This window comes from Danio rerio, chromosome 16, assembly GCF_052040795.2.
Source record: "Danio rerio strain M-AB ecotype USA chromosome 16, GRCz13ab, whole genome shotgun sequence".
Lineage (NCBI taxonomy): Eukaryota > Metazoa > Chordata > Actinopteri > Cypriniformes > Danionidae > Danio > Danio rerio.
Genome location: NC_141036.1, coordinates 56,837,501 through 56,862,471, shown reverse-complemented (window position 1 = coordinate 56,862,471; position 24,971 = coordinate 56,837,501). Strand labels below are relative to the sequence as shown.

Below are 24,971 nucleotides of genomic sequence, written 5' to 3'. Positions count from 1 at the left end.
ATGACAGCCAGGTAATTTTTAAGTGCCTTTTCATTTGATTTTGACCCTCAAAAATAAAACATAACAAACCATTGAACACACACAGAGAGACACACACACACACAAGGGGCTTTAATCTACCGCGCTACATTAGGTGGACGCGCATTATGATTTGAAACAAATTTATTACAGCAATGACAACAAAAGTTGCAGTATATACAAATAAAAAATAGCATTGTCTATACAGTCTATATATATATATATATATATATATATATATATATATATATATATATATATATATATATATATTTTTTTTTTTTTTTTTTTCCCCAATAATAAGGGATTAATAATTAAATTTAAGCTGTAAAACAAAGTGGGGAAGAAAACAAAAGAGCATTAATAAAAAGGAAATAAATATTAATGCATATTAAAGCACAAATTCCATTTTAAGCATCACTCTTGTTAGGCTAGAAAGCTGTAGTAATGGTATTTCCTATTTCAGTTCTTGTTTGAAAACATTTAGAATATGTACATTTATGGGTGTACAACTTTCCAATAAACATGAGGTTTATACAAAAATTTGCATAATTTTTTGGGATTACTTTTTTGTTAAGTTGATCAGGATACCGTTTTATTTTTTTATAAAGCAACCCGGACTTTTATTTTGCATTGCGGTGAGACTTGAGGACCCGAGGCGTCGTCTACTGACAGGTAAAACCAGTCTGGCTAAAACAAAAAGCGTGTAGTGAAACCAAACGCGGATATATATGACAGGAAAATGAAAACCAGGAGAAAACCGCATAGTGAGTGCATATAACTTCACATTTTAATACTGTAATGACCGTATAAGCTCTGTCGTTGTGTTTTAACACGTCGCTAATACAGTCTATGAGACAGTGATTGATGCCAGTATCGTTTATGTTGACAGAATGTCTCGTATCATGAATTATAAGCTGTAATATGTGGTAAAGTGAAGCATCTGGAAACTAATTTTGTTTTTTTTCAGGCCCTCCAGACTGACATGAACGCACTTCTTCATCCTTTTGTAGTTTTGTCTTTGACAAGTAAGTTTCCCAAACTTAATGTGATTTTGCTGAAGACGCACAAGCGAATGTATTGAGGTAAAGTTGGTTTTATAGTCACACATTCATTCAGTGATAACATGTGACATGCTCCCTGTGTTGTTTACCATGGTGCTTTGTATATTTGGTCTGAAATCACATCTGAGTATGACTTCAAACCAACATAAGCACTATGTATTTGACTGAACAATGTTGTACTTTGATGGTCATCGCCTGCTATGGTTTCATTATTTAGAGTTTGCAAATAATATAATAATAAATATAATTAATATAATTATATTATAAAAATAATTTAGTGACATATTACTGAGGAGAGAGTGTGAATATAAAACCAACTTTACCTCAGTAACTTAGTGCATCTAATAGTAAATTATGCAACAAAAGTAACACTTCATTTGGGGAGCACTTTACAGCTCAGATTCAGTTTATAGTCAGATTTTAATGACATCTATGTGGAGTTTGTACCTAAATAAACATATTGTACATTAGGAAAAATCTGATATTGCAATATTTTACCTAAAAATCCTACTGACCCCAAACTTTTGACCTGTAGTATGTACACTACCGGTCAAAAGTTTGGGGTCAGTTGGGTTTTTAAATGTTCTAATCTAAAATAAGCTTCTTCTGCTCACCAAGGCTGCATTTATTTAAACAAAAATGTAGTACACATTGTAAAATTGTCAAATGTTATTGCAGTATAAAATAACTTTTCAAAATAGTTTATAAATAAATTTAATAAACTATTCGAGTAATTTAAAGATTAATTTTAAGCTTGAATACTCCAGTTTCACATGATCATGAGAGTCACATGATCCTTCAGAAATCACTAATGTTAATTATTGTCATTATTATTATTATTATTATTATTATTATTATTATTATTTATGGCAATAGTAATAAAAGCAATAATGACTGGAGTAATCATTTCATTTGAAACTACATACAATATGAAAGCAAAGAATGAAATTTATTACAATTTTTATAAATATTTAACAATTAAATATTTTTTTAGCATTTATTAAATGCTGCCTTGATCAACAGAAAAAGTTTCCTTAAAAAACATGTATGTATAAATGTGTATTTATGTAGAGTCAAAGAGCTTAGAATGACCAAGAGGCGACACTCAATAGAACGTTCCATTGCAACAGCAGCGCCCAGCAACAGCCCTGGATTCCGCCATTTTGGAGTGAAAGTGATCAGCCGTCCTTTGGATCTCATTACTGTCGCGATGGCAAGCAGCTGCTTTGTTTTTTATTTATTTATTTAAAAAGTGCATTAAAGCTGAGATACAACCTAAAAGACGACAATACAACACTTATTATCACAATCATCAGCACTTTTAATAGTTTATTTTACAGACTTATAATATGCTGTTGTTCTATTGGAGTTTTCATTTCAAAATCGCCCTCTAGTGGCTGTTTTACAAATTACACTAGAGTGTCGCCTCTTAGTCATTCTAAGCTCTTTGGTAGAGTTCAGACGCAAAAGCCGCTAAATGCCATTTCTGGCAAAAAATCGTTTATGACATTGAGTGAATGCTTTAGGCATGTAGTACTCCATCAACAAATATTTTTGCTTCTAATCATTTAAATCGCAGTGTCAGCGCATTCAGAAATAACAATATGTTTGCAAAAGCCTCTAAACGCCACTCACCTTTGACAGCAAAAGCCGCTATATCCCGAGAACCAATCAGAAGCCGCGAATCGAATCATATGTTTTCAATGTTGCAGCGCACTGATACGCCAGCTTTTATGAGGAGACTGTTTTATTCTGCTTCCGATTTTGATTTTAGAAGACACTGATGTGGTAGACAAAGGAGTGTTTTACAGACATGTATTTTTTCAAGCTTTGCGTGCATGTATGCATTTTTGACACACCTTTGTGACACACCTTTGTGTTCACCTGCTAGTTTCACGGCATTCTGCGCTTTTGTTATGATGTTATTTTAAGCTCTTTGACGTATGTTATTTGCTTGTGTCTTCATATACAGTGCATTAATGCATTGTTATTTTTTTTCTTCTGCAAGCATCATCATTCCTTTCTTTGTTGTGTCTTGTTGTAGAACGGGTTATTATTATGGAGCACACATTATGTAGAAAAGATCAAGCATTTTTTAAATGGCATCAGATAAAAAAAAGTATGTAGGACATTCAAGTAAACACACAGTTTCAAGATCCAACCACAGTTTCAGGATATGCTAAAGTCAGCATGAACCAGAAGTTGCTGAGACTTTTTCAACACAAGCCTATAGATATCCTTGACTGATACTAAAATGCTTGATGTTAATTTAAATTAAGGATTAAAATTAGTTTAAAAAGCTTTAAATTAGGATTTTTACAGCTTTAACATACTGCACTTCTAAATCTCCACAGGTTTTCCATTGGCAGTTGTATGTCTGAGCCCTGTTCCTGTTCAGTGTTCGACGTCTCCATTGCTGGTGGCTTCCAGAGCGACTGCAGTGTTTGAGGTGCAGACTGTGCCAAATGTGCCCCTCATCAGATGGACGGACAGCGCAGCCACTACACTGGCCATGTGGGTGAACGGTGGGCCCGTCCTGATGCCGGTTCAGCAGTTCCAGGGCAGGATCACAATATCTGCCACCCAGTTCACCATCAGCAGCTGCCAGATCAGCGACTCTGGAAACTACAGCGTCTCTGTCGAACCCTCGTCTACCTCTGGACTCAGTGTGAACACGTGTTCAGTGCAGCTCAAGGTGTTCGGTATGACGCTACAGTACATATGCACATAAATACTGACTAGAATAGATGGCTGATTAATAATAGTTGTTGTATTTACACTAGTTATGAAAGTATAATGCCACATATGCACATTAAAGTGACTTTAAATAATGGCTGATTAATAATAGTAGTTGTATTTACACCAGTTATGGAAGTATAATGCCACATATGCACACTAAAGTGACTTTAAATAATGGCTGATTAATAATAGTAGTTGTATTTAAGCCTGTTATGAACGTATAATGCCACATATGCACACTAAAGTGACTTTAAATAATGGCTGATTAATAATAGTAGTTGTATTTACACCAGTTATGAAAGTATAATGCTACATATGCACAGTAAAGTGACTAAATAATGGCTGATTAATAATAGTAGTTGTATTTACACCAGTTATGGAAGTTTAATGCCACATATGCACACTAAAGTGACTTTAAATAATGGCTGATTAATAATAGTAGTTGTATTTAAGCCTGTTATGAACGTATAATGCCACATATGCACACTAAAGTGACTAAATAATGGCTGATTAATAATAGTAGTTGTATTTAAACCTGTTATGAACGTATAATGCTACATATGCACAGTAAAGTGACTAAATAATGGCTGATTAATAATAGTAGTTGTATTTACACCAGTTATGGAAGTATAATGCCACATATGCACACTAAAGTGACTTTAAATAATGGCTGATTAATAATAGTAGTTGTATTTAAGCCTGTTATGAACGTATAATGCCACATATGCACACTAAAGTGACTTTAAATAATGGCTGATTAATAATAGTAGTTGTATTTACACCAGTTATGGAAGTTTAATGCCACATATGCCCACAATGCTGACTAAAAAGAATAGTTTGTTAATTAATAACAGTAGTAGTCTTTCTGCCTGTTATGACAATATGATTCTACGTATGCCCACAGGACTGACTAGAACAGTGGTTCCCCAAGTGGGGGTCGGGACCCCCCTGGGGGTTTGCGGGACAATGACGGCGTCACTTTCCAAAAGTTGAATAAATTTTATTAAACTATTAAAATTACCCTATTTTAACCATAACCATTTAAAAATACTAGTTTTTAATGGTAAAAACAACAACATAGACAACAAGCACCTTTGGGATGTGGTGAAACGGGAGATTGACATCATGGATGTGCAGCCGACAAATCTGCAGCAACTGTGTGATGCTATCATGTCAATATGGAGCAAAATCTCTTGAGGAATATTTCCATTACATTGTTGAATCTATGTCATGAAGGATTAATGCAGTTATGATGGGTAGAACCCGGTACTAGTAAGGTGTACCTAATAAAGTGGCCGGTGAGTGTAAGTTAATTACGGTAATTAGGCAAATGTAAGGTAAAAGGTCAACGTATAACAAAAGTTAGATAACTGAAAAAAGACATTGCTAATATTGACTTTAAAATGTTTTTTAAAAATTAAAAACTGCTTTTATACTAACTAAAATAAACCAAGTAAGACTTTCTCTTTAAATAAAAATATATTAAGAAATACTGTGAAAAATTCCTTGCTCCGTTAAACACCATTTGGGAAATATTTAAAAAAGGAGGGCGAATAATTCTGACTTCAGCTGTGTGTTTGTGTGTGTAGATGCAGTGAGCGGTGTGAGTCTCTCTCTGCCGTCTCTGCCTCTGGAAGGAGGGAATGTGTCTGTGAGCTGCAGCTGGACTGCGGGCTCTCAGGTCAGTGTGGTTTGGGGGAAAGCAGGAGCTCCTCTATCCTCTGATTCCCACATCAGCATCAGCTCTGGATCTCTGCTCATCAACTCGGCCAGCAGACAAGACTCTGGACAATATTCCTGTACTGTCAGCAACCCCGTCAGCGCTCAGACAGCCAAAGGAAACCTCAACATCTACTGTGAGTCATTCAGAAAGTAGTTATATTTACTTACACAATACACTATCGTGCCGAATGGGGAAGTTTGTCTTGGACCGTATGCCCACATTTGCATACACTGAACAAAACAGACAACGCAAATCAACACAAACATTCAATCATCAACACAAATATTTCATATTTAAGTCTAATTAGTATAGCTGAAAGAGATCAGGGTTATAATAGTTTGATTTTTCGTTAGTTTTGATTTCAAATTCAGGTAGATTTATTCGTTTTTATCTCTCTTTTTAACAATTGGGCTGCGAGTTGCAGCAGTTTTTGAGTTGCCAGATATGCATCTGGGATCATTGTCCATTAGGAAATGATTCAGTTTTCGTTTTGTATTCGTAGATAGTGTTTTAGGTAATCTAGTTCAAGATCAATAATTAAAAGTAATTCGGTTATATAGGGGCGTCGCAGTGAGTAGCGATGTCGGCTCACAGCAAGAAGGTTGCAGGTTCGAGCCTCGGCTGGGCCAGTTGGCATTTCTGTGTGGAGTTTGCTTGTTCCCCCCGTGTTGGCGTGGGTTTTCTCCGGGTGAAGTTGGTAAGCTATATTGTCCGTAGTGTATGTGTGTGAATGAATGAGAGTGCATGGGTGTTTCCCAGTACTGGGTTGCGGCTGCAAGAACATCATCTGCTGTGTGACCACCCCAGATTGATAAAGGGACTAAACTGAAAAGAAAATAATGAATGAAGATGTTAAAATGGGTGTCACAGTGGCGCAGTAAATAGCACAATCGCCTCACAGCAAGAAGGTCGCTGGTATGAGTTTCAGCTAGGTCAGTTGGCATTTCTGTGTGGAGTTTGCATGTTCTCCTCATGTTGGTGTGGGTTTCCTCTGGGTGCTCCGGTTTCCCCCACAGTTCAAACACCTGTTCTATAGGTGCATTGAATAGGCTAAATTTGCCAAAGTGTATGTGTATGAATAGGAGTGTATGGGTGTTTCCCAGTACTGGGTTGCGGTTGGAAGGGTATCCACTGAGTAAGACATATGCTAGTTAAGTTGGCGATTCATTCCGCAGTGGCAACCCCAGATTAATAAAGAGACTAAGCCAAAAAGAAAATTAATGAGTGACTTCGGTAAAATATGAATCGTCACAGAAGTTTCAATAACTGGAGGGTCTTTGTTGTTTTTTTGACTAATAAACATAATAATAAAAAAAAAAAAAAAAAATATATATATATATATATATATATATATATATATATATATATATATATATATATATATATTAGGGCTGTCAAATGATAAAAAAAAATTTGCGTAATTAAACACACTTTTTTTTTTTCTTTCTATTCGCCATGCGGTATCAAATTCCATTAAAACATCCTGAATGAATTATTTTTATTTATTTTATACTGAAACTTTCCGTCTGAAAGCGCGTCCTTGGTCTTCTTTCTTTACACGTCAAACATGTGCAGGGCCGGGGCAAGCTGAACTGGCGCTTTAGGCAAACGGCAATCACGCTGCCTTCAGGCCGAAAGTGAAAAAGAAAGTGACCTTTTTGCTGATGAAAGTGGGGACCATGAAGGAGAGGGTCGGTGTAGCGGATGAAAGTGAAGAAGGGGGGGTTCGCTCACTATTCTGCTGCCCACTGTCCCTAAACACACGTCGGCCACAACAGGAAATAAAAAAAAACTGCAACTGCATTATTTGCGTTATTTCTTTTAACGCGTTAAATATTTAAAATAATATTATTTATTTGTTTATTTATTGTTCTGGTGTAATACTTTTAATTTCTGCTCATATATCCTCTAATACAATATATAAAACATTTGCCAAACATTAAATTGAATAAAATATTAGCTAACACTTTGTTTTTAATGGTCCATTTGATAGTTGATACTGTTCCTTCAACAAACATTTAACTGACTATAAGAAACTTTGCAAGTACAAGTCAACTTACACTAACCCCAACCTAACAGTCTACTTATAATCTAATGAGAATTAGTTGGCACGTAGATGCAATGAAACGTAAATTCTACAAACAGATCATTAAAATAAAGTCACAGTTTACAGTTAATTGAACTTAATGTACTTAATTAAATATGGATAAGTAAAAACACATTACACACTTTCTAAAACTAACTAAAATCATTAAAAAAAACATAAATTTTATGAAAACTAAAATATAATTGAATTTTTTTATAAATAGTACTTTAACATGTTTGCATTTACTTTGATAAAAATAACAATTTCATTTGACTCAGTTTTATGACAGCACGCTTTCAAAAACAGCGCCAGACATGTAACATGAATCAAATGACAAAAGCACTTGTAGTGTTCCAGTTTGTTGGACAAACATAATACATAATTTGGATTAATTTCTGCCCCACTAGTGACTAATTACAATCTGTCTGAGGGAACATGACAACAGTGACAACCAATAATCCAGCCTATGGCAGATGGAGGAGCAAAGAGTGTTTATTTGCATAAAACCTTTTTTTATTTGTATTTTATTCTGTGGGGGGTTTTGTAGTACTAAGACACTGTTTTAGTTTTTTTAAGTTTTGAATATAGTGAATTATTATAAATTTGCATCATTTTCATATTTACATTTAAATATGGTTTAATTATTCTGTTAAATTTGTGTTAAAGTTTATTACACTTTTGTTATATTATTTTTATTAATGTATTTATATTTAATATAATTTAGTTGTTGTTTTTTACATTTGTCATATTACGTGATTAGACATACAAATGCACATTGTTTTGTGCATAGCATTTTTATTTGCTATGAACATGTATGTGTATTTAAGTGTGTGTGTGATTAAGGTAACATTTAAATCATTTTAATTTTTTATTCTTGTTTTTATGGCTTGGATTGCAATAAAATAAGAGTATATATAGATCACATAAGTGTGTTTACTGAAAACAATACTTAAAAGTGATTTAATAAAGGACACATTTTCACGTAAGTTCAGTCATTTATTTTCCTTCGACTTAGTTTCTTTATTCATCAGGAGTCACCACAGCAGAATAAGCTGCCAACTTATCCAGCATATGTTTCATGCAGCGGATGCCCTTTCAGCTGCCACCCATCACTGGGAAACACCCATACAGTCTTGTGTATTGATGAGATGAATCATCTGTTGAACTGCATCCCAATCATCAGAAATACTGCAGAAGACCCACTGGAACCCACATGGACCCAAGATTCTCAAAGAAATCAGTCAAGTTTTGGTGAAGGAAAAATCATGGTTTGGGGTTTCATTCAGTAACATCTCTGCGAGAGATCTGCAGGGTGGATGGGAACATCAACAGCCTGAGGTATCAAGACATTTGTGCTGCCCATTACATTACAAACCACAGGAGAGGGCAAATTTTTCAGCAGGATAGCGCTCCTCATACTTCAGCCTCCACATCAAAGCTCCTGAAAGCAAAGAAGGTCAAGGTGCTCCAGGATTGGTCAGCCTAGTCATCAGATATGAACATTATTGAGCATGTCTGGGGTAAGATGCAGGAGGAGGCATTGAAGATGAATCCAAAGGATCTTGATGAACTCTGGGAGTCCTGCAGGAACGCTTTCTTTGCCATTCCAGATGACTTTATTAATCAGTGATTTGAGTCATGTCAGAGATGTATGGATGCAGTCCTCCAAGCTCATGATGGAGTCAGACACAATATTCATTCTGTCTCCACTGCAGCAGGACTTTATATTCTATACTGGACATTATTTCTGTTCAGTGACAAGACTTTTTTCTAGAGTCAGACCTTACTGTCCTAATGAAATCATTCAAAATCAAGGCATGATCATATTTTATTGTGGTAAAATAAGCGTAATCTAGAGGCCTTTGCCTTTCATATAAGCCACTTCTGATTCCAGATGATCAACTAAAACTCAAGTTATTATTTGTTTTCCCTAAAACTTAGATCGGTGACTACTGTTGTCAGGTGTATATGTATATATATATATCTGACAAAAACATTTATAAATTAATAAGTGTGTGTGTGTGTGTGTGTGTGTGTGTGTGTGTATACATACATACATACATACATACATACATACATATACACACACACACACACACACACACACACACACACACACACACACACACACACACACACACACACACACATATATATATATATATAGAGAGAGAGGTTTTTTTTTTTTAGATTTTAACAAACTTTATTTTGCCTTTTTAAAAAGGAATCAAAACACAGTCAGTATAAGATCATTAAAATAATTACATTAACACATTTTTTTCTTTTAAAATAATTCAGAAAAAGATAAGTTCTCTCCTATAACAGTACATATCTTTCCATCTGAATCCCAAATATCTTTAAAACCTACAATATTATCCATCAATCTATAATAATTAAATTCTATCTGTATTCTAGCCCTTATTATACATTTAAAACACAACAAAACATCTAAATCAGTGCTTTGTTCTATTTTTTCTTTCTTGTTATGTAAATTGCTATTTTCGCTTGTCCTACCAAATAATTTAACATTTTACAAACATTCTTCTTTTCCCCCCCAATTTTCACTCCAAAAATGAAACAAACATCAGAGAAAATTTCTCCAAACAATTCAAACAATTCCTTTAAAAACTCAAATAATGAAAATAATCGTTCACATTTAAGAAAACAATGAAAAATTGTCTCTCTACAATTACAAAAAGGACATAAATCTGTAACATCAGAGTTTAAAATAGACACAAAAGCATTTACAGGAACAATACCATGGAGTATTCTCCATTGAATATCTCCAACCCGTTTTGTCAATGGTGGCTTATAAATTGCTTCCCATACTAGCATTATTTCATCTTTAACTTTCAAAAATTTTCTCCAGGGTGTGTCAATCTTATTTTTTAGTTTTCCTTTGTTTAACACTTTAACACAGAATGAATAAATAAATTTTCCACCAAGAGAATTAAAAACAGTGAAACGAACATCATTTTGAAAAATCCAGTATAAAAGTGCAAAGTCCTCTTCATTTATTTTTGGTCTTACGCATATGTCAGGAAAAAAGTCAGTGCATTCAGGCAATTCGCTTCCATTCATCCAGTTTTTGAGTTTTAACTTTTCTTCTTCTGATAAAGAGTCCCGAAAAACTGAGAGAGAGAGAGAGAGACATTTTGGTCTTAGCGCTTTTTTTTTTTTTTTAGTTGTTTTTGTGTTTTAACTTGTAGTATGATGAGCCTTTAATAAACCATTCATAATGATTAATAAATCATTAATTACTTTTAATTAATGCTTGCTGTTGCTGCTTCCTCAGATGGTCCAGATTCTCCCCAGCTGACAAAGAGCTCTAATCAGTGTGTTGGAGGTGGAGACGCTACAGTGGGTCAGTCGGTGCTTCTCAGCTGTACATCTGCCTCTCTGCCTCCTGCATCCTTCACATGGCAAATCAACGGCCAGACGGTCAGCTCCAGCCAATCAGCGAGTGGCTCGCTGACCCTGCAGATCTTCTCCACCAATCAGAGCGGCAGCTACGTCTGCACCGCACACAATGGCATCACGGGAGGGGCATCAAGTCAGCAGATTAACCTGGCCATTGTGGGTGAGTTAATGACAGTTCGGTGACTATGGGGCCAGATTAGTCTCTAAACTAGTACATACATACTGTCTTTATTGATTTTATGAGCTTTTAACATTTACTAAGGAAACCAAAACCACATTTTTTAATTCACAATTTGGATTTTATAAATGTGAATTGTGAGTTGATCTGTGCGTGTATGAATATTTTTTTTCTCTAAATGTATATTCTTGAGACTGACCTGGCTCCATAGGTGACGGATGCATCTGTCGGGTCATTCTTCAGCCTGACATTCATTTTCTTGACCAGAGAGGGAGTAATAATCAACCACTGGACTGATAAATTCATGTGTCACCTCTCAGAAAGGAGTCATAATTTCCATCCGCCCACAGTGATTTTCTGTGCAGGATATTTTCTCCTGTTTGCTAGCTCGATTATTCATGTGTGGTTTTTTTCTTTGCCCTTTGTGCCCTTTCTCCATTTCCTATGGCATGTTTCCGTTCAATTGATTCAGTTTTTATTTTGTAAACGTAGAAAATATGCATTGTCCCGGAAGTTTCAATAACTGAATGTTTATTTATTTATTTATTTTTTTAAAAGATTTACTTATTGGATTTTTTGATGATTAACAAACTAAAGTAGAAAAAAAAACAATAACAGCACAAACAGGAAAAAAACAGTATATAACAGTACAAAATTGATTAGAATCAAAACAAACCACACTGTAACCCACATATTGTACAACACAGTATATGATGTGCATAAACAATATATGATGTGCATTCATTTTCAAATTGAGCATATAAATAAGTCGGTAACAGAAGTTGAGGTTGACAGCATGGTGTATTAAGTAAATAAACAATGGTAATGAAAGAAATAATAAAAAAGAAAAAAATTAAAAGCGAGAGAAAAGGGACAATATATTAAACTAAATAGGCTGGGGGGTGGCATGTTCTTCAAACAATGTGGTTTTATGTCAAGAAAGAGTTGTATGCTTGTGCCATATCAGCAGCACTAATACTCATCTGGAAGGCACAGATCAAAACCGAAATGCAAGATCGGCAACCATTCACTACACAGTAAGGGTGCTTGCACACCTGTAGTTCTCTTCATTTGGTCCGGACCAAGGGTAATAAATGTTACATTGTTGCATCTCCTGCCGTCTTTGGGTCGTTTTCACACCACACTGCTGGCTTTGGTCCGAACCAGTTGAAATGAACCAAAATGCAGTCATCTGACAAAATCCACATCTCTCATTGGCCAGATGTTGTTGAACATATTTCCTAAGCTGCTTATTGATCAGAATTCACGTGCGGAAAAATGCCAGTGAACTCCCGCAGGTAAACAAAACCTTTTACTCTGGAGGGACGACTGCGCTGACTGATTGTATGCCTGCTTTAGACAAACTAAACATTTCGAAATGAAGCGCGGCCGCGGCTGGAAAACAGTGTGTTAATGCATCGCTCGTCACTTCAGGAGGAGGCGTGAATTAATTTAGCTAAACTGCGACATGGTCATCTTGCGGAAATATTACCAACGATCCATCAGGTAATGTTTTCCCCTCTCTCTCTCTCTCTGTTGGTAAAGTGCTGTCAACAAATATTTTTCCTCCATATCCCATAATGCACAGCGCATCGGCCTACGATAGTCAGCTGAATTAGTCCAAAACGCGCAGTACTTTTTGCGGTTGGACCTGTTTTAGTACGGATTATATTCTCACCACAAACGAACCGCTCCAGGGTTCGTTTGAAAGCGTACCGAGACCACCTCTTCAAGCAGGTCTCGGTACGCTTATTTGGTCCGCTTTTGGTGCGCACTCGAGTACAATTGCTGCATTCTCACCTGCCCAAATGAACCACACCAAAAGGGGAAACGAACTCTACTGTGATTCAATCGAACTAAATAAGGCAGGTGTGAAAGCACCCTAACTGCCTCAGGTCTCAGAGATTGTTCCAAGAAAGGCAATTAAATATTAGAAAATTTGACCACTGAACCACGAAGACTATGTTTAATATTTTCTAATTTAACAAAAAATAAGGCATTTTTAATCCACTGAGTATGGGATGGGGGTTGAGGAAACTATCCACTGCAACAAAATGCACCGCCTAGCTAATAATGACAGAAAAGCTATTAATTCAGAAAAATACAATGGTAACTGGGAACTCCAAACAGGCCAATTAATGGAGAGGGATCAATATTAATAGATGTAATTGCTGAAAATGAATCAAAAACAGACTCCCAAAACTGAATGTTTTTCATTGTTTTATGTTTAATGTTTTTACTGACATAAATTAATTTTGGTGTTCCAAATAATTATTTTCTGCTGTAAAATCCTCTACAAAATATTAACGTCACAGTCAGACCAGGTTCTCCCCACTCACAGTCACCCAAAGCAACCCGCTTACAGTCAACCCAATCATCAAGATCCCTCTCACCTGAATCAGTCATGCACCTACACGTTATCCCCGCTCATCACTCCTGCTTCATAACACCTCTCACCGGCCATAACTCAATGTCCAGCCTCATCACTAGAGATACAGACAAAACCTCACGGGCAGTGAAACCTTAAACGACTCGGTTATACTTACCCCTCTGTTCCTGCTTATCTCCAGTGTCTGCATCTGTCCTCCTTCCGGCTGTGATTCCCTCCTAGTTATGTGTTTCCCGAATCCTCCGTGTTCAGATTCAATCAACAGTCTCCGGTCTCAGTCCGACATCTGGTTCACTGCTCAACAAAACCAAGAAATAGACTTTACCTGTTTACATAATTGCTTTACACCAGGGGTGGCCAACCCTGTTCCTGGAGAGCCACCATCCTGCAGAATTCAGTTGAAACCCATATCAAACACACCTGCCTGTAATTATCACGTGGTGTTCAGGTCCTAATTAATTGGTTCAGGTGTGTTTGATATGGGTAGCAACTGAAATCTGCAGGAAGGTGGCTCTCCAGGAACAGGGTTGGCCACCCCTGCTATACACCATACCCTAATATATGCCATTCTAACTCACAGCTCTGGTATCGTCCTCCTTCTGGGATGATTAGATTTTCGCTAAACTTGAAATGAAATAAAATAAAGTATAAAAAAATACATTTAATTAATTTATGTGTGTAATGTTTTATTATTCATGTGTTTTCTTTTTCTGCCCTTTATGCCCTGGATGTATTTCTGTGTGCTTGCGAGTCTAATTCATCAGTGTGATATATCCTCTTTGCAGGTACGTGTCTCAGCGCTGGGGCTGTCGCGGGGATCGTCGTTGGCTGTTTTGTTGCGCTCCTCATTATTATCATTGTCATCATTGTGCTCCTGCGACAGAGAAATGGTAGGTGTCTCCTAAATATGTCTGTCTATTGTTTGATTCATGATGCTAAGTGTGCTGATCTGCTCATATGCTCATTCTTGCAGTTGATCGGAGATTAAAAAATAATATTGAACTTCAGAAGACAAACCCGAATGAAGGAATGACAGTAAGACAGTGTTATTCTTGCTTATTGGGTTTTGTGTGGTGTGGGACGGTGGTTTAGTGGTGGTTTAGACTGTCCCCTCACAGCAAGAAGGTCGCTGGTTTGAGTCTCGCCTGGGTCAGTTGGCATTTCTGTGTGGAGTTTGCATGTTCTCCCCGTGTTCACGTTGGTTTCCTTCAGGTCCTCCGGTTTCCCCCACAGTCCAAACACATGGGCTATAGGTGAATTGAAAAAGCTAAATTGACTATAGTGTATGGGTGAATGAGTGTGTACGGATGTTTCCCAGTACTGGGTTGCAGCTGGAAGGGCATCCGCTGAGTAAAACATATGCTGGATGAGTTGGCGGTTCATTCCGCTGTGGCCGAGGCTCGAACCAGCGACCTTCTTGCTGTGAGGCGACAGCACTACCTACTGCGCCACTGCGTCATTTTAACTAAGGATCAATAAAACGATATAATGATAATTATATAAACGACTAATGATCATATTTTAGTTTTCTTGAAGCAACACACACATAAGTTTGCTACAAGGATTCTCAGATCCTTAGTTAGATTCTTCAGAACCAACTCTGGCTCTTTTTTGATATTCAAATAGAGAAGTTTACTTAAAAAATGTTATATTTATTTATTTATTTGTTCATCATTTACACTCTCCCATCACATTTTAAACCTGTAATACTTGGGTTAATTTGGTAAACAAATATTTTTGTTATTTATGGAATCTGAGAGGTTTCTGTCAAAGTAACTAAATTTAGAAGACACAAAAATAATGCATAATAATATGCATAATATACATACGAATCTAATGTAATAAATATGCTATATACTGTAAATGCACATGACATTACAATGTTAATTAACAAAGCAGGGTTAAAATATGATTATCAGGTTTTATTCAACATATTTGAATTAGTTTGTTAAAGATTTACCACAATCTTATGGGATTAAATCAGCATGATGGTGAGTAAATGATGACAGATTTTCCATTTCTGGATGAGAAACTCAGTTCCCAGATAAAAGTAGTTTGTAATAATTCCAATGCTCTTGTTGCCAAGCCTGAACATCTCTTCCAATCTCTTTCTCAGATAGCAAACAGAGCTCTTGTAAATGAAAACCACCCTGATCCAACATTACACAGCTCGCTCCCACAAAACGTCACTAATCACAACAATGGGAACATCAGCACAATGGCACAAAACGTAGCCAGAAACTCACTCCATCATAATGGCCATCTGAACACTGATGAATTCCAGCACAACTTCAGTGCAGTGCCAGACAATGGGCATCAAATCAGCAACAATTCAACAAATCCCAACAATGACCCTCCGAGGTCGTTCCCACAACACACTCCTAATATTGTCATACAAACGGGCAATTCCCAGCCTGTTCATGTAAGCCTCAATGCATTGCCACACACTGATCAGTTCAACACACAACCTCAAACAGTGCATGTCAACTTGAACACATACCCTCCAGATGCACAGCAGACAGCCTGGCAGCATGCAGACCAAAGAGAACTACATAGTCAACACATGAATGCAAATCCTCCACACACTGGATTACAGAACTCTAACCAACATAATAACCTCATGCAAACCAATGCAATACACCAACCTACAAACTCCAGCCATCGAAATCACTCTCAAAGTGCCTTGCAGAACTCAAGATCAGGCAATCAAACACTAAACAATGCTTCAGCAAATGGATCCCAACAAACCAACAGCCTGATTCAGACTGGCTACTCGCACCATTCCAACCAAACCAATGCAAACCGCAGAAATGCCAACATGCAGTCAACAAGAGAAGAGCAAACCGGTCGTTCAAACCGATATCGCACAAACAATCAGTTCGAGAACACGAACACAAACCTCCAGCAGATCCCTTGGGACCGATTGCGGGGAACGCCGGCGTATCCCAACCAAGAAGTGGAAAGCTCTGATAATAGTGAATCTTCAGACTGGATGCCGAGACCTCCTCAGCAGGCTAATCGAAGGGGTCGTTCTACTCAGAGACAACACGAAACCGAACTTTCCAGCAGGTCAACACAAGCTGCTTCTTCCCCCCAAAGAAGAGACATGCATAGACCAGCTATGCACAGCCAATTGCAAAACGACCCAGATTTGTGGAGTCAAGTGGTGGAGCAGATGCAAGTCCAATCGCCAAGACATGCATTACCTCAAACTGAATCCTCTTGGGGTCAAAATCCAATCCCTATTGGTCAACCTTTGGGAACAACAATACCTCAAACACATCCTCAGAGACACCACGAAGCTGAACTTTCTAACAGGTCAACCCAAGTTGCTGCCTCCCCCGAAAGAAGAGACCTCCAAAGACCAATTATTCACAACCAATCCCAAATGGATCCAAATTTGTTTAGTCAAGTCCAATCGCAAATCCCAAGACATGCATTACCTCAAACTGAAATCTCTCGAGTTCAGAATCCAATCCCCATTGGTCAACCTCGGGGAACGGCAATACCTCAAACACATCCTCAGGCACAAACTACCACCAGAACTCAAGAAGTTTCAGCTCAGCCAGTTGTTTCTCTTACCGAGGCGGCACTTCGCCAACACACTGCCCAGACTATTAACACATTCGCCAATCGAAACCAGCAAACTCAAGCAGCCCTGCAGAACCCTGGACCTCCTCAACCCGTCCCGCAGGTTAATAAAGCGGGAAAGAGGGCTCCTACTCCACCTCGGGTTCTGCGGCCAGCAGAGTTTCAAACACTTCCACGTGAGCGTACACAAAAAGTCCAGCCTGTGAGAGTCCAGCATCAACACAGATCTCCAAACACACACAGACAAACCCATATTAGGCATATCAGCCCTCAACGGATGCCAGGGATGCATCACATGCATGGACACCCAATGCATATGCAACAGGTAAGAAACCTGATTAGTACCATATTTATAAGATTGCTTTCCTGTTTTCAGAGTATAGTTAAGCCAAAAATGGAAATGCTGAGTTGTAGAAAGAAGAAAGAAACTCAAACAGGGTTGAAGAGTCGAAATACCCACAGCCACATAACTCTGCAGCCCAAGACTGGTTACTCACTGAGGCTAAGCAAGACTGAGCCTGGTCAGTGCCTGGATGGGAGACCTCGATAGAAAACTGGGTTGCTGTAGGAAGTGGAATTAGGTGGTGCTCAACCTGCGGTCTGTGTGAGTCCCAATGCCCCAGTATAGTTAAAGGGACACTATACTGTCATTGAGCGCTGTCTTTCGGATGAGACGTTAAACCGAAGTTCTGACTCTTTGTGGTCATTAAAAATCCCATGGCACTTCTCGTAAAGAGTAGGGTGTCCTGGTCATTCTCTCCTTCGGCCCTTACCCATCATGGCCTCCCAATCTTCCCCATCTACCAAATTGGCTGTATCACTGTCTCTCCACTCCACCAATGATGGCTGGTATCTAGTGAGCTCAGTGGCGCCGTTGTCCTGTGGCTGCCGTTGCATCATCCAAGTGGAGGCTGCACACTAGTGGTAATGCGGAGAGACTCTTCTCCCCTCATGATTGTGAAGCGCTTTAGTTGCAAGGCTAAATAAATACACAAATACACGAATACACTATTATATTACATTACATAAGTGCAGCATGAGTAAATGAAGAGTTCAGATGCAGATGTCTGTTATGTTTATGTTTAGTTGTTTCACTTTAAAGGCAATGAAAAGAACCTATTATTAGGCCCACTTGGAATCTGCGCGCGCAGAATTCTGCAGATTTTCCGCTGATCTTTAGCCCATCATTAATTCAGTTTATTTACTTGAGTAAATGTGTGTAGATCTATATTTATTCATTTTTTTACTTAATTTCAGTAATATTATTGACTAATGTGAAAATGTTCATCTTTTTTTATGTACAATGCAGTTTGTACAGTAATATTTTCTGACTTTTGCTAGATATATTACATGACAAACTTGCTTTATTTACCAAATAAAGTAAATCTGTTTGGATTTGCATTTTAAACATTAAATAGGTTAAACATTAAATAAGTTAAAAAGATTTTATTTTTTTGTTTAATACAGTATATTAAGTTTTTAGTTATGATACTGCCAAAATAATTGAGCAGAAATCCGCAGACTTTTACCAAAATTCTCTGCAGAAATGGCAAAAAACGTCCGCAGATTTTGTCTGGCTCTACCTATTATTTACCAAAAAAGATCAATTACCAAACCTTCACAAAATAAATGCTCATTTTTCAAGATTTTAGATGACATTTAGAGGTTTTTGCTTCTGAACTCTTCATTTACTCATCTTCATTAATCATACTCATTTGCTGAACACAAAGGAGGATATACTGAAGAATGTTGAAAAAAAAAGGAGCCATTGACTTTGATAGTATTTATGGTTTCTAGTATAGACAGGGGCGGACTGGCCACCTGGCAATTCTGGCAAATGCCAGAAGGGCTGGACCATTTTTTAAATGTGGGCCGGTATGCTATTTTTTATTAAATATTTTTATAAGTATTGCTTTTACATACAGGCAGTTTTTGTTTTTTGCAAGATGTGAATATTATGATGATGATGATAATGATGATGATAATAGTAATAATAATAAATGTGAAACATTGGCCCAATCGGCGATGGTTTCGAGATGGGCTGGCCCAATCAGAGGTTATGCGGACATAATCAAAATCTGGCTAGAATGTCAAACAAACATTAGGTGAAACACAAGCTAATTGTCAGAGATGGACCGTAAAAAAAGGAAAGGCAGTGCCAAAAAGCTTAGAGAAACTTAAAAACGGCTCTAAAAGCAGACTCTGCCAAATGCATAAAATTAACTGAAATAGTCTCAAAAGGGGACAGCACAATGGGTAGCGCTGCCGCCTCACAGCAAAAAGGTCAATGGTTCGAGCCTCGGCTGGGTCATTGGTGTTTCTGTGTGGAGTTTGCATGTTCGTGTGGGTTTCGTCCCGGTTTCCCTCACAAGTCCAAACACAAAATAAATATCTATTAAACATCTATTACATATAGTACTGCTTATATTATTTTACCATCTGTACACCAATAAAAGTAGTGAATATGCGTGTCCGAGGGTGGGGCTGTGTCGGTGTGATAATGTGGGCTGATGTGGCTACAGTGCCAGGGCTGATTTTTAGTCCCAGTCCGCCCCTGAGTATAGATGTCAGTGTCTGCTTTTTCCCAACATTCTTCAGAATATCTTGCTTTAGTTTTGTTGTGTGTGTATGAGTAAGTGATGTGGAATTTTCCATTTTGGGTGAACTGCCCCTTTAAAATCTGCTGAATGTAATGTTTGACAGTTATCTTGACCAATAACATGCAGGCATTGTTAATCATCAACCAATGGTGGTGCATGGCATGGTCTTGAGTATGTAGTGGTGTAAATATGTGGTTTATATATATATATATAGTTTGTTTTTTCCCAGCAATGGGTTGCAGCTGAAAAGGCATCGGCTGCGTAAAACATATGCTGGATAAGTTCGTGGTTTATACAGTTGCGGTGACCCCTGATAAATAAAGAGACTTAGCCAAAAAGAAAATGAATGAATGAATATAGTTTGTTTTTATTTTGTTGTTTTTATTGGCAGCACGGTGGCTCAGTTTTTAGAACTGTTACCTCACAGCATGAAAGTTGCTAGTTCAAGTCCCGGCTGGGCTAAGCGGCATTTCTGTGTGGAGTTTGCATGTTCTCCCTATGTTCACAAGGGTTTCCACTGGGTGCTCCGGTTTTCCCCACAGTCCAAACACATGTGCTATAGGTGAATTGGGTAAACAAAATTGGCCTATGTGATTGTGAGAGTGTATGGGTGTTTCCCAGTACTGGGTTGCAGCTGGAAGGGCATCTGCGTAAAACATATGCCGGGATAGTTGGTGGTTCATTCCGCTGTGGTGAATCCTGATAAATAACCCAAAGAAAAATGAATGAATACTTTTATTTATTTGTTCTTTTTCTATGATATATGGATGTATGATGAACAGGTGCCTTTAAATAAAATGCACTATTATTATTATTATTATTTTTGCTACTATTATTTGTTTACTTAGTCTGCACAGTGCAAACAGCCAAAAACTGGATATTTAAGACAATATAGACAATATCCTGTTCTGTAACAACAAAATGGCACATACTGTATGCTTGCCCTAAACCTGAGGCTGCTTCTTATGGCTAAACTGCATGAGTGTTTTCTTGTGCAGTAGATTTTATGCCATAAGGTTTAAGGTTATGACCTTGCCGTGGTGCTGCATTGTAAAAAATCATATGACCAATAAGTCATGGCAACATGTTTATAGTGTGGCTTGGCAGGTTTCTTACCCCTGACCTGCATACGATCAATAAAAACAAAGACTCTCGAGATCAGTTTCCTGCAGAAAATGTCAAAGTCAGATACAATCCCTGTTAATAAAAGAATTAAATCAATAAGCTTGCAATATTATTCAAGCTAGTTTTATTTCAATAAATTACTGTACTGTAAATTACGTTTTTTTTTAACAGAAAACTGTAAAACAGAGCATCTACTGCGTGAGAATGAGAGATAATGGAACTACTTTCACTTTTACCCTTGGATAGGGAAACCTTTACGCACAGACATCAATTAGTCTATAAATAAATACTTTCGTTTGTTAACGGCAAATATTAGTTTTAAAACTATTTCTAAATTCAGTTCTAATTTCCAGCAAACGAATAAATGAACAATAATAACAAAATGTGCTCAAAAACCTGAGTTATATCCTACAACACATGCTGTGCCCCATATGGTCTAAAACCTGACAGGTGGGCAAATCTAAGCTTGTTTTTAATAAAACAAATATAAATATGGATATAATAAATAATTCTGCTAATAATAATAACATTATACAAAAGCAAATTGTTATGAATGAACTGAAAAAGCCTCCCGAGATGAAGACATAAAAGCAGTGATTTTTCATATTTATGTGGGCTAGAAAATAATATGTTTTGTAATATTTTAATCCTTTATATTTATATCCTATATCTATTCTTATTATATCCTATATATATCCTTAATATTTAATTTTTTTTCATATGTAAACATATTTGCGTATAGCTCTACATCTTGTGTGTATTAAGCAGTGTGTAAGCGAGGAGCAACTCTGCGCTGGAGTTTAGACCGGGTTTGTTTTGGTCTAATGAAAAATCTATTATAGTTTCTCAAAATAGCAACACGCCAGCAATGCGCCTCAGAACGCCTTCCTTTTTAGACCAGAACGCCTATGGGCACAAAAATGAGCGCTAATGCATTTGCTATTTAAACAGCGTAGCGCAACGCCTCAAAACGACTCCAAGCTGAAATTACCAAAAGACTATTGCGCCGCGCCTTGCGCCACACTGCGCCGGGTGTATAATAGGGCCCAAAATATCTAACCCCTAAAACCCACCCCACGCCTGGGACTAAAGCTTATCCAGTACTGTTGGTGTGACCTTCACCATCTGGGTTTTTTAACCTGCGCTTTCAAGATAGAGGAGATGAGGAGACCAAATCTTGTCAAACTTTTTCAGTTTCTTTGCCATAAGAAATCTAACCCTTTCCAGATGTGCTAATTTAGTCAATTTTTCCAGCCAAGATCTAAATGATGGGGATTCTGTTGATTTCCAAAACCTTAGCACCAGCTTCTTTGCCACAATAAGGCTGTAAGACAATGGTTGTTTTTGAGAATCCTGGAGTGATCTAGTTTTGTCTGAAATTCTGAATATGACCAAAAGTGGGTCAAAAACTAATTCACAATGTATATTTTTGGATAGAGTTTTAAAAATTTCAGCCCAAAATGGGATCAATTTAGAACACACAGCATAACTATGTATGGGAGTGGCTAAGTCTATCTTGCATTTATCACGGTCTCTGCTTGTAATTTGTTGATTATATTTTATGCACTCCTTTAAAAAATGACCCAAACCAACCCAACTGACCCAGCCGTGGCTCGAACCAGCGATCTTCTTGCTGTGAGGCGAAAAAGCTAGCCTCTGCGCCACCGTGCTGCCCTCATCCCAATCAAGCTAAAATTATTAATTAAGCTAGGACAGTCGCAACTTACCCAGCACATGTTTTACGCAGCGGATGCCCTTCCAGCTGCAACCCATCTCTGGGAAATGGATAAATATATTCATCTTTAAAATGGGGCTTACTCGTTTATGCTGAGCACTGTAAATGTACAAGTAAACAACTTGCAAAAACAACTAAACAACGTCCATATGCATTGCTTTTGGGCATAAAGAAAATTCTAAATTGATTTGTTATATGTGTGCCTTTGTGTAAGGGCGGCACGGTGGCTCAGTGGTCAGGGCTGTCACCTCATAGCAAGAAGGTCGCTGGTTTGAGCCTCAGCTGGGTCAGTGGCATTTCTGCATAGAGTTTGCATGTTCTCCCCGTGTTGGCGTGTGTTTCCCCCAGGTGCTCCGGTTTCCCCTATAGTCCAAACACATGCGCTATAGGGGAGTTGGGGATGCTAAATTGTCCACAGTGTACTGTATGTTTGTGAATGAGATTGTATGACTTTAATTTGGATAAGTTGGCGGTTCATTCAACTGTGGCGACCCCAGATTAATAAAGGAACTAAGCCAAAAAGAAAATTAATGAATGAATGCCTTGTTTAAGCCAGATTTGTTTGCATTCATCATTATCCATGCAGTCTCAAAATCCAGTGCATCGAGCTCAATGAGTACTTTATTATATTAATTTCCTTTTGTAACAAATAAAGAAAAATGCATAATTATTTTTGAAAAAGTATAATTGACAGTAAATATTTTGCTCTTCTTTTAAATGTGATATTTATATTTATGCTGTAAATATACCACCGCCTTCTCTGATGTTAAAATTAAAACGCATTTCTGCTTCACCAATGTAGGTCAGTCCAAATTAGCTACTTATGAGGATGTGAGTATTATTAAAGCCCTTTCACGTGCAAAGCATTCAGTGCATCGTTTCTGGATAGTCCTGCAGAAAGCATCACAGAAAAGCTCGCTGCTCGGTAGAAAAGCAAAAAAACGAACTCTATTAACACTTTTAACACTGAAACGTGTTTGAGCATTTACGAGAAGTTGCGGCGATTATTATTTGATGCGTCATGGGAAGGCAAAAGACTTGTGGTCTTGCAATTGTTTTTCTAAGAGATTTAAATTAGTCACAACACAATACGTGTTAGTTTCAGTTCTTTGCTTCATTTGCTGCAATGCATTTCCCCATTACCAAGCAATAAGCCGTACAACAAAGTTTTACAAGTATTATTTAAATTCCTATGCTGAGAAATCAAGAGGTTTGCAGGAGTAGTTAAGCATAGTGACTTAACAGGCCCGTAGCCAGCCTGGTAAAAGGGGTGGTTTTTTTTTTTCAAAAAGTGGACCTTTTTGCAGTTGTACGCCTCAGTTTCTGTTTAACTATGAGATTTAAATACTGCATTTTTGTGACTTTTTTTTGCTGTACTAGCTTGTCAGATGTCATCATAACCACACTTTTTGGTGTACTAAAAATAAAAAAACTCACCTGGAAAGTGCTGAAATTTCACTTTGGTAAAGGTGTAAGAACATTATAAATATATAAAAAAGATTCAAGATTGAATTGTAAATTTATCTAAACTCTTTAGTCCTTTTTGAGCGAGATGCTAATGGTCTAATCCGATTCAATAATTTATGCTAAGCTAAGCTAATAGTGCTTCTGACAAACCCAAAAATCACCTGAATGGATTGAAAAATGGTAAAACTCACCTGTTTAACTTTAGGAGAGCTGTAAAAATGATGGGAACTCTTTGGTCATTTTTAAGTGAGATGCTAATGGTCTGATCCGATTCAATGATCTATGCTAAGCTAAGCTAAAAGTTCTCCTGCCAACCCAAAAATCATCTGAATAGATTGAAAAATGGTAAAACTCACCTATTAAACTCCAGGGCCCGGTTTTTCAAAAGTAATCCACTAGGATTTTGGATAAGGGATTGGATCAAATCTTGAAAATGGGTTTTTCAAAAGAAAAAACGGATTACATAGTCGGATTAGATCACGTAATCCAATCTTGGTTTTGATCCGGATCAAACCTTTAGTTTGGGTTTTTCAGACCTTTTTTTGTAGGATCTGGATCACTTTGATCCAAAAAACCTGGATTAAACTGATCCCATCAGAAGGGTGGATTTAGCGTGGATTTCATGCCCAAAATGGAATGAAAACTTTTATTATTAATATTTTATTATTAATATTAAATAATACTATTTTTGGATCATGCAGTATCTTACAAGATATCCTGTTTATTCATAAGGTTTTAATTTTATTTGTTTATCCGTCAGGCTGTAGTGATTATTGGCTTTAACGTATTTAGACTTTCAATATAGGCCTACAACAAAGTAGAAAGAGTTTGGCCTC

The 24,971-nt window shown here is 37.3% G+C and overlaps 2 protein-coding genes across 3 annotated transcripts in view; one reads left to right on the top strand and one right to left on the bottom strand.

The window, feature by feature from the left end:
- The window catches only part of LOC137487230 (uncharacterized), a gene marked incomplete at its 5' end in the record, with an annotated part of 37,534 nt that extends 27,755 nt beyond the window's left edge, over window positions 1-9,779 (bottom strand). The window contains 1 exon segment of the mRNA NM_001441603.1: window positions 9,748-9,779.
- Window positions 652-24,971, top strand: part of si:dkeyp-97a10.3 — a 26,445-nt gene continuing 2,125 nt past the window's right edge. The window contains exons 1-8 of one of the 2 annotated variants that reach the window (XM_087288001.1): window positions 652-693; window positions 989-1,046; window positions 3,437-3,784; window positions 5,411-5,677; window positions 10,926-11,210; window positions 14,403-14,507; window positions 14,591-14,652; window positions 15,734-17,533. In XM_087288001.1, the coding sequence (XP_087144127.1) occupies window positions 1,004-1,046; window positions 3,437-3,784; window positions 5,411-5,677; window positions 10,926-11,210; window positions 14,403-14,507; window positions 14,591-14,652; window positions 15,734-17,533 (2,910 nt within the window). In that variant the 5' untranslated portion in view covers window positions 652-693; window positions 989-1,003. Of the gene's footprint in view, window positions 786-988; window positions 1,047-3,436; window positions 3,785-5,410; window positions 5,678-10,925; window positions 11,211-14,402; window positions 14,508-14,590; window positions 14,653-15,733; window positions 17,534-24,971 lie in introns of both variants that reach the window. The other variant, XM_087288000.1, reaches the window with a different exon arrangement.